The 11,107-nt window shown below is 38.5% G+C and overlaps 1 protein-coding gene across 6 annotated transcripts in view; it reads left to right on the plus strand.

Moving 5' to 3' along the window:
• CYB5R4 (cytochrome b5 reductase 4) overlaps positions 1-998 on the plus strand; it is a 43,314-nt gene extending 42,316 nt beyond the window's left edge. For 5 of the 6 annotated variants that reach the window (XM_075145413.1, XM_075145414.1, XM_075145415.1 and 2 more), the window contains 2 exons: positions 39-98; positions 391-998. In XM_075145413.1, coding sequence (XP_075001514.1) covers positions 39-98; positions 391-445 — 115 coding nt within the window. In that variant the 3' untranslated portion in view covers positions 446-998. The remainder of the gene's footprint in view (positions 1-38; positions 99-390) is intronic. The other variant, XM_075145416.1, reaches the window with a different exon arrangement.
• Positions 999-11,107: the final 10,109 nt, after the last annotated feature.

The following is an 11,107-nucleotide window of genomic DNA, read 5'->3' on the forward strand; positions in this document are numbered from 1 at the left end:
TTTAAAGATGAAACGCTCTCTAACTTTCTCTTGCCCAGCTTCAAAATGTTGAACCAATATGGACATCGCTTGCATTTCTGCAGCCTGACTGAAGTCAGGTGCATGGAGGGTGGAATTGGCCAATAATTATATTAGCTCTTGAGAAATCTGAGATACTTTAAATAGATATCTGTATTTATTTTTAGAAATTCTTTCAGTATCTTATAACATAATGTAGTACATATGAGCTCCTGGGCATGAAATGTTTTCTAAACGTATTCGCAAAGATAAACTTCATTGTGCATGTCTGAACAAAAACAAGATAGTGGTGCTGAAGTTATGCTTCAGCTGTGTCTGTGGTGGGTTTTTGTTGCAAATATTAGTATTACAATTTTGACTTTTTACTTTCAGGTATCTGAAGGATCTTGGATACTCCCAGGAAGAGATACACTCTTTTACCGCATAAAGTCATATGAAGATACCAATGTTGTTTGTATAATTCAATCTTATTTATTTACTTTCATGAATTTAATTAAGTGAGAAGCAATTTTGTAAGACTTGAAATTTCACTCTTGGTACCAAACTGTTTCTTGGAAGAAATATATCTTTGAAAAAATTTTATACTATGTTTTATCTTGTTTTTGTAAACATTTTTGCTAATCCAGGGTATTAATTTATTGTAGAGGCAAGCAAAAATGTATAGTATACATTATGTAAGATATTTCATGTTGTTGGTTCATGAGAATTCTTAAATTTATGACAGCACTGATTTAAGTTTTGACTTGAAAAGCTTATTATTTCGTACTGTAAAAAGTCTTAAGAGCGATACTGTCTGAAATTAAATATTGCACTGTAACTCAGGTAACCAGTCATTGAAAAATGCTCTTTTTCATCTGAAATCTCTATTTGACTTGCAAGTGATCCAGATACATTTTTGGTTTTGTAAACAAAGAATAGAAGTACCTTCGGTAAAATATAAAAATTTACATCAAATAATAAAAAATAATGATTTTACATTACTTTATTCATTTTTGTAAATTTTTTGTATTTTCCGTTTATAGTGTCATACAGAAAGGTTTGCACAAGCTTAGGACACCAGCTGAGAACTCAGAACAGAGGCACAGAGTCTTGGTCTCCCACAGAACTTTCTGTGTGTATCAGGCATCCTTGTTATGAGCCATTCTGAGGGTAAAACCATGACAGCTTATGGCCTGCGGATACCAGGGTAAGGACCATAGAAGTACCTAAAAATATTTGACAGGTTGCCGTGGTATTAAATGAGGTTATTTGAATCAGTGGGGCTTTTTTCTCCATTACTAAAAGTATGTTATCATGAGGCAATAATCTGCTGTCTAATAATAGTTCGGAGAAAAAAGCAGCAAAGCAGCTACCCCCCCTTCTAGATGTTGTCAATAATATCTGTAGGCATTGTTTCGTATGACATCTAGTACTCTTTGCATCCTCCTGTTGTGTTGAATGGGTATTTCTTCCTCCTAAGAAGCCAGACTTGCGGTTGTGGCATTAATACTTCAGCATTCATGAAAAATGTTTTAATAATACCCCCTAAAAAGGTTAAATTGCTATCTGACAGTGACTGGCTATGCTAAGCTGAGCTGTCATCTCTTCAGTGCCTTCTCATTTATTAGACTTGAAGTTAGAAAAGGCTCTGGTTGTCAGTCATTGCTCATGGGTCACAAGTTATTTCAGCAGGGACAGTGGTAGTATCATCATTTTGTCATCTAGAAGGATCTAAATGTTTTCAGTTATAATTTTGCAAAGCATTCTTTGTGGAGCTTTGTACTACAAAGCTCTGAACAGGTTTCTCTTCTGCTGAGCAGAAATACCCGTGCTACGCGGGAAAAACAAAGCACTCAATTTTACCATTTTTTCTGTCACAAACACAAGATTACTGTGGTGACTTAAAAAAATACATTTTGGTGTTAGTGACTAAACCTTACATCTTCCATAGGATACTGAGGAATTTCTCATGTTTCCGTCACCCGAGATCTGATGGGATGGTCTCCTGTGCAAAAGAATTACATTAACTGCCTCCCTCTCAGGCTTTTTGTTTTTTCAGGTTACTTTGCCAATATCCTGCCCTTTGTGCTTTGATTGTCCGAATCTGCCTTTATCCAGAAGGACAAAAGAAAGTGTTTTGGATAAGCAGCTCTTGTGACACAGTACATCAATGACTTTATCCTTTGCCTTAGGACATAGGCCATACTTGTCAATAGATGATTACTTCTCGAAAGCTTTGTGCAGTCCAGGTGGTGATCATAGATATGGAACCACTTCAGAGTAGGTCTAGAAGCTGGTGCAGTTAGTGTGCATCCCCTTTGGTTTCTGAAAGTTTGTTTCCAGTTTGGTTACTAGTGGTAACTGTTGTTTACAGTTGCAGCTTGAAGGAAGTTGTGCTCTTGGAGACTTTAGAACTGTCATCCTGAAGCAAGGAAGACCCTGACACGATTGGTTATGTTCAGTGTCATAAGGCATGTGGATCTTAAATACCTTAAACATGAAGCAAGGAAAGCAAACAAACTGGTAGCTGCCCTTGCAAGTCCAACAAGACATTGAGTGCAGAGGTGTTCTGCTGTGGTGGTTCTTCCAGGTCAAATCTTCATGGGGTTGGAGTAAACTTCCTGGATCTTGGGTTGCGCCTGTCCACAGGGAAAAGAGGAGTCTATTTCCAGGGCTTGTTGACCTTATATTTTTCCTGGAAATATTAATACTCAATCAAAACTGAGTGATATTGAGATGCTGATGTTACTGAGGAGCAAAAGGAGACTGTGACATGCAAAAGAGACATCCTTGGAAGTTTCAATATGCAAATGTGTTACCTTTGAAAACTTTTGAATGGTTGCTGTTGGTAGGTAGTTCCTGATTCATTCATTGTCAGGCACTATCAAGCACTGAATTCAGAAGTGTTTCTGTTCATAATAAAAACAAAATATCTAAATCTGGTCTAGTAAAGGGGAAAGTCCTGCACGAGATCATCCGTGAATCAACATCAAGTTATCATTTGGACTAATGTGCTCCCCCATTGCACTGGGGGAGAGAAAAAGGCTGATGATCCTACAAAGTGCAACATTTGATGATCTTACAAAGTGCAACATTTGATGATCTTAAGGGTCTTTTCCAACCTAAACAATTCTATGTTGAGCATTAAATAGTGAGCGAGTGTTTCTGCTTTCTTTTGGGATGACTGAATAGACTTGTCAAATAGACTGTTTTAAGTTATACAGAACTAGGATTCTTATGCACAGCTTCATACTTCAGTATTTTGACTGTCACAAATTATAATCAATTAGTGAGGGTAACTTAATTTACTCTCTTTTTTTTGTTGTTGTTGAAGTGGGGTTTTTTAATGTATCTGCGCTACAATTGTGTTGTGGTGGCATCTAGTTCTCAACAAGTGCTTCAGGTTACTTGGCAACTTCTGGTGCTTATATTCTATGGTTGGCTGTTACAGAGGAAGAGATCAATACTTAAATATCTTCTGGAAGTTAAGAAAATACATATATACATACACACATCTCCAGTATTTCTAACTGACATTTCTCTAGCTAGATTGTCAGCCTATGGTGTAAGTTTTTAAGAATTTGCACATCTCTGAGGATGCAACGTGTTAATTTCCCAAAAAATGGGTTTTTTTTGTCCTGTGCTGGTACAACTTTCAGTTCTTTAGCATTACTTCAGGGACTTGCCTTGTTGAAATTGAATGGCTCTTCCCATAAGCTTTCAGTTGGTTAAAATGACTTTTACAGTAAGTTTGTGCTCAGCGAAACGATACAATACCCAGCTTCTGTTGGAGCTGGCCTGCAGATTCAGAGCTACTGGATGGGAAAAGGAGAGAGGGAATAGGCTTTCATGTGTTGTGCAGAAATTGATCAGAAAAGAGCTATGTTTTCCTAGGAAATAAGACTAAAAGTGGAAGATGACACCAGAAGAATATTCTCCTATTATCTGGTTAATGTCAGATAAACACTGTCTTGAATTGATGCTCTGTGCCATCTCTGGATGGTATTCCACCAAGAAACAAACCCTTTTTAGTTTTCTGAAAGGAAATTTGAAACATTTATCAAAAGGCACTGGCTTAATTACTGTGTTGTCAGGGTCAAACAGGGAATTTGTATGGAAAATTATTTATGGGGAAAAAGGGACAGCTGTAGTCTCTCTCTAGCTCTTAGCTTGGAACATATTCTTGGATAAACTCTTAATGTAATTTGTTATGTTTACAGCTGTAGATGCATATTTTGTGTAATAAAAACAGTAGCTTGAAGAAGTAAATACTTGAGTGCAGTGTATTAATAAGTCTGCCAAGAGACTATTCATAAAACATTTAAGTTTGTCCACACATAAGAAACATGAAAAATACAATAGTTAATACAATGTTTATATTGCATTTTGTTGTTGAAGACGTACAGATTGAAATCCCAATTATACATTGTAATCCATCACTAAGACTGTTTTATAGCTAGCTGCCGCATGCTGCTGATAATGAAAAGGGATGATAAATTGTAACGATTATTTGCCAGTTGTATTTTTAAAAACTCAGCTTGTTGGGTTTTGTTGTCTTTAGTAAATGTGAGGAAGACAATTGCTTATAGGAAAATCCAATTTGCAGATTTATTGGTTCTAGTTCTGGAATACTTACATATTCAAAGACTGATTAAAACAAGGTCAGAGGAGCCAATGCGAAGTGGCGTAGTTGATCAGTTCTCTGCTGCTGCTCAAGATGTTTATATGTTCATTAAGAGAGAATTGTTTATAGAAAAGCATCTTAATAAAACCACCCAGTAAATACAAGGAATTTGACAAATGCAATCATTCAGTAGGTCTTCATTAACCAAAAAACCATTCTAATGTTTTGTTTACACAGTGTTTATTATTTCACTGCATCAGTCGTTCTGACTCTTCTGGAGGAGATCCATTACATAGTAAGGTGGAAAAATTTGCTCTATTGTCTCCTCCTATGCATTTTTTTTTTCTTATGAGCGAAACTGATTTTTGGGAGCCACAGAAACCTCCATGCAGGTATATCTTTTATCATAATAGCCCTTAGCTGCTTTTCTAGAAAAATTCCTGCATTACAAAACTGTGCAACACCCACCTTATTTTAAAAGATGGTCATAACTCCTAACATCAGTGGCTAACGCTACATGCAATTGAAATAAACAGTTTCTTCTCCTCCCTCAGAAGAAGGTATATTATCAATATCTTGGAAATACTTCTTCTGCCTTTTACGTCAGACTGCTGCATCCTGATTTTGCAATTTTAAAAACTAACCAGCCAAAACCAAACTAAAACATAAACTCATCACACAGATTTGTGGAAGTTACACCCACAAAATCTGCACATTAAATCACAATTTGAATGGGAATTTTCAGAAACAAACTATTTTTTATGAACGCCCTAGCTCATAAAATGCTGTTGGGGGAGACTGACGCATTTCCCCTCTCTCATTCTTCTCTTGCAGATAGGTCTGTAACGTGGCTCTTTGAGCTGCATGGTTTGGAAAAAGGAGAATAGTCCCCAAATGTTTCTATTCCACCTACAGTCTTCATTGCTCTGACCTTGTCAAGGATGATATCCCTACAGTGGTCCCTTCTAGACCACTTCAGGAGGACCTCTTTAAGCATGGCATTCTATATTTCCAGTTGGGAAAATACCTATTTAAGCATCTTTTTGCAATGATTGAAATCCAGATGACATCCAAGTGTGTAGCTGAGAGCAGTCATAATTTGACATCTGTAGTGGAGGGACACTCATTTCCAAGTTCCAAAGTGGACTTTCTGGTGAGATGAGCAGAGTTGCTTGTTTCCCCCAAGATAGGCTCTCAAAACTTCAAGCACTTTGAGGATTTTTAAGATGCAATTTAGGATGAATTGTCGTACTTCTAAAAGCCTCTGATTTCCTTTGAAGTTTTTTTTTTTAATAGATCTTTATAATTTTTTCCTTTTGACTAGATCTGTTATTACTCATAACTTGCTTTGCACGAGTAGCTTAGCAACAAATGTCCATTTGACATTATTTCAACTTTCTAATCTAGATATATTGTTTGTTAAAAGTGGCTGAAGTGTAACTTTAAGTTTTACTTATATTGTTCTAATACGTGAAAGACTTGTTGCAGATCATAGATTTTATAATAACGTCCTGAAGTGATGGACATCAGGCTGAACATCTAAAATCGAGGCTAATTTATATTAACAAGAGAAAATGTTTTTCTGAAGGCAGTGATGCTCCTGGGCTGCCTCTTTGCATTAGGGAGCATCACAGCCTTAGGTGGCTGTTAAAATGGAGCTGCTGACAGTCTGGTTTTTCTCTTGTAATTAACCTTTATTGCTGGTGATGTGGTCAAACTGGCACATTCCTGCAACTGTTCTGCGTTCCTGTGTAAGCTGGTGTTTATAAGGCATATTGCAAAACGGCTTCTGTGACTTATAAAACATGCCAGAGAAATAAAGTACTTCAAATCTTCAGATGAATGCTTCCAGCACAGTTCTTGAATAGGATTCTGCGGAAACTTTGGCTGGAAGAGGCTGCTGGAGATGTGGAGCAATCTCTGCCCTCCGGGGCTTGCAAGACCTGACTGGATGCAGCCCTGAGCACCCCGGTCTGCACTGGAGACTTCCTGAGGTTGCTTCACACCCAAATTATTGTTTGATTCTATGAATGTGTGCACAAACTTACTTTTTTAGGGTAACAATTCCTGTTAATCCATAGTTCGGTTTCATGCAGATTCTGTTGTTAGAGAGTATAACCCACCCATCACGTTCTGAAGACCACATACCTCCTCTGTTTATGATAATTTTTCACATCTGTATTCACTTAACCTGTTGTTTTGCAGCAAGGATGACAGCAGCAGTAGCTGATTGTTTCCTTGAAGCATACAGCCATTGGAGTGTTGTAGCCATATGTGTGTTTTTGTAAATAAATAATAAGCAACTTTGCCTATGGTATTGGATTACTGGACAAAATTTGTAAATTTGGATACTTGAGTATTTTCTCTATAACATCCCTTTACTTATGCTATGGTAGCTAGTCTACTTAGGAAAAATTATATTCATAAAAAGGAGGAATTCTTATGATTTAGAGTTGTATGGATATTCAGTGGCTGTGTCTAGCTTTTTTAATGTGTCACTCTCTTAATACCTGCAAATCAGATTAAGAGTATGTATCATATTTAATGGTTTTAGAGGTAGAAATAGTTAATAGAAGGTAGAGAAGTATTCTTTAGGGAAATTAAAAAAAAAAATTCATTCACAATTCAAGTCATTTTCGTTTTGCTGAAAGAATGTAGGTACTATTTATGTATACTGATGACAGATTCTTACAAAAGTAAATCCTAATAGAGCAGAACTGGATGATTAGAGATTACAGGTGAAAGCTTGCAGAGACAGTAATAATCAAATAATGTAGCTGGAAAGCAATGTGTTAGTTTATATGAAACTATACTCATGTATTACAAATAAGAGGGGGAAAAGCCTTGTCAGTAAAGTCACTAGACTCAGCTGAAGAGTTTTCCTTAGATAAAATAGTGAAGGATGAATCGTGTGCACCTCTAACGAGTAGGTCAAAGCAAAGACAACCATTAGCAATTAGCTGCAGCAGGTGAACTGCCGCCTGTGTTTCCTCACGTGGCTGGGCTGAGCTGAGAGCTGGGTGCTGGGGAAAGGGGTGGTGCTGTCCCCCACGGCCTCTCCTGCAAGCTGTGGACAACTCTGCTCAGTGAAGAGCCTTAAGGAGGTCCTTCAGCTCTTAAACTAGTGCTTTTTCATCGGTTTCTTCTTGTGGGTAAATTCCTTACCATCTTGAGTTGATTCAACTTGCCAAGAGGAGTGAGATGAATCTCAAGGCTGACACAAGGGGAAGGGCAAAGTATGTAGCTGGGATTGCTCAGATACTCATAGACAGTGTTTGTTAAAAAAGAAAATGTAATGTAGCGGGAACTTGGCCTATGGCGAGGAATGGGATCTCCCAGCCAGGGAGTTGCTGACTGGATGGCGACAGGAATCTCCGTTGCAATGGGCTTTGCAGCAGCGTCATCAGCTGGACCAGGTGAGACTCTCGGAACCAGTTCTGCATGATGATTGCTATTGATTGTCTTCAGTACAGACAAAGCATCACTTAAATACCTTAACTACAAGAAAAGACTCTCCTTGGTCTTGCGTTACTGTTTCTGCAGGAACAATTTCTATTAACTATTTAGAAACATCTTATCTATGTACAAAGTTGATCAATTCCGTAGCAGAGACTGCCCTGGATGTTAATCAACATGTTTTAAGCACACAAACTGGATGGGATACACCGGGAGCCACCTGGGGGAATTTCAAGAACTGTCCCAAATTCCCATCCGCTGAGCTGCTGTAATGATGCGTCAATTAATTGTGATGGTTCAATTACAAGGGTTGAAGTGTGCTGAGTGTGCACAGAAGTACACAGGTACTGGCACCCTGCTATACCACAACTGTCAGTAAAAAGTGAATTTGATTTTCATGCTTAGAATTGATGTGCTGTAGGTCCTGTCACCCCCTGGTCGGGTAGAACCTGTCCTCTTGGTACCAGCCAATTTTTAGGCAAGATGTTCCCATCACTAAACGTGTCTGAGGCTTTCCCAGCCCTAGGATCCATGGTCAAAGTCTGATCAGTTCATCACGAGCCCAGGAAGAGTTTCAAAGAATTAAAGGCAGGAAAACTAGCAGCAGGCAGACAAATGCGATACATGTTCTGCTTTTCAGTTGTGCTCTAATCTATGGCACTTTTTTTGTAACGGGGGGGACATGTTCTGCAGTTAGATGAATATCAGCATGTGTTTTACACAAAAACCAATTATCTTGGCTCATATAAGCACTAATTTGTAGCCATTTTTTTTCTTTGTAGGATGATATTGAAAGTACCATAACTTTTTTTGTCAAGTTGATATATTTTCCCATTCTTTCATTCCTACATATTATTAGGTTACAAAGTTGACGGGGGGGGGGGGGGGGGGGAGGGGGCGATGACAGAAAAAAATTATTTAAAAAATTAAACACCTTACAGTTCAGAGTTTTGGCTGTATATTTTAAGACCCAGAGCAAGATTTCACTTGAAACTGAGATGCCTAAAATGAGGTGCCTGCAGCTGCGCTACGTTTCTGAGCTCCCTCTGTGACCACTAGAGCTCAAGTCAGCAGAGCCTGCGCAGGTCCGAGCGTGGGTTCAGCTGAGCTGGGTGTGGGATCCAGGGTGCCCAGTGCTGTTTGAGATGCTCAGCGGCAAGCCAGACCTATACACAGGGTCTTTTTTTTTTTCCCCCTTCAGTTCATGCCTGTCAGGCAATGTTTTCTACGTGTCTGAAGCACAGTTAGCTGCCTCAGAAGTCTTTATTTTCCTCTGAAAGTACATAAAAGCCTTTCTGCATGGGGAATGCAAACAGTTTTCAGAGACTGATCAGTAACCCGGCAATAAAGAATTTGTGAATAACTGTGGTTACTAATCTGAGCTACTCACATATCGGAGATAACCAACCTTTAATTCCACAGGTTTTAGGCTAACGTGCAGTCATGGGTCTGGTTTTTGTTTTTAATAGGATCGAGCATCAGTGAGGGAGGGATGTGGCAGCCCCCTTCTATGTGAGATGGGGTGAGCTACAAGCTTCCCCACCATATTTTGCTATCTTTGACAAGAATTTTTCAAACATATCCGTAACCTGTTGCTGAACCTCTAAACAAGTGGACGTATAGCCGTTGTCCACGTGTGGAGGTGATTTTCCACCATATGTCACTAAATCTCCTGTCTCATCATTTAGGACTTTGATCCCTAGTGATGTAAAGTAATAATATCTGATTAGAACTGAAGCAGAGATGTTTCCAAGCGTACCTGTAGTCTGCGTGTATCTCTTTGGAGTCTTTCTGTGACAATACTTGCAAAGTACTGTGAAATCAGGTTTAGGTTTTCTTTTTTTTTTAATTTTTTTTAACTGTCTTCGAGGTAGATTTTTCCCGTATATTCTTTTTTTTTTAAAAAAATTAATGTACTACTAAAAGGTTAACAGTTTTATAATTTTCCTGATCTTACTTTAAATGGTCTTACTAATATACCTGTTTTTACAAAATCATTAGCAAAAATAATCTTGCTTCATTTTCTACAAGTATTTAAGTCTACTCAGGGCTATGTGATTTTCCTAGGCTGACAGCATAAATGTGGAGAAATTTGGATTAAAAAAAAAACCCCAACACAAAACCAAAACTCTCCTTACCCCAGTCCCACATTTCAACTTCTTAAGTAGATATTGTAAATATTAAATTTGTCAGTAACTGGGGGAAAAAACTCAATTCATGTTTTTATAGAGCTGTCTTAGTGTGTGTGATCAGTGACTTCACATTCTAGTCAGAGTCCAAATTTACTTAGTCCTGGGCCAGAGTAAATATTCCCTGGCTGTCTTTCCATACGGTCCTATGCGTATGCAATACAGATTCGCCTCTTAGTTAACTACCCACCTTCCATTCTTTGATTTTCCTTTTATTGGCCAAATTTCATGTTTTCCCAAGCTGAAGTTTCAGCGCAGGCTGGATGCTTTGTTCCTATGGAAACGCATTACTGTCTTCACACACGCTGGGCATGCAGAGTTGCTGTGGCAACACAGGTAAGAAATCTGATAGGTACAGAAAAGTGTCAAACCTGTGCTGGCTGCTAAGTCCGAGCGTCTGGCATCTGCCAGGAGCCGGTGCTGGATGCCCCAGAAGGGAGTGAAGAGCTCCCTAGGATGCAGATGACGGTATTGAACCTTAAAACGGCAGAATACTCCTCCCAGCTTGCACCTCCTTCTGCAATCATCCATGAGGAGCGCGCTCGCCTGGCATGTTTTGTAGCTTCCCTATGGATTTATTGATTCTGTTATTGATGATGGGGCTTGCAGAAACCAAAGAGGAATGAATGCTTTTTGTCATCAACTTGCAAATGTTTCTAACTGAAATGTATGTGCTTGGCAATCCTGTCTGTATTTGTATCTGCAGGTAGAAAATAAGGTCCTGTTGGAAATACTTTCTCCTATTTGAAATAAAGAACCCATTTAAAATGCACTGAGATGAGGCAAGAAAGATCTAGTCATTGTGAATGTAAAAGCAAGTAAAACAAGAAGCTTGAGTCAC

This window comes from Calonectris borealis, chromosome 3 (genome assembly GCF_964195595.1).
Source record: "Calonectris borealis chromosome 3, bCalBor7.hap1.2, whole genome shotgun sequence".
Taxonomy (NCBI): domain Eukaryota; kingdom Metazoa; phylum Chordata; class Aves; order Procellariiformes; family Procellariidae; genus Calonectris; species Calonectris borealis.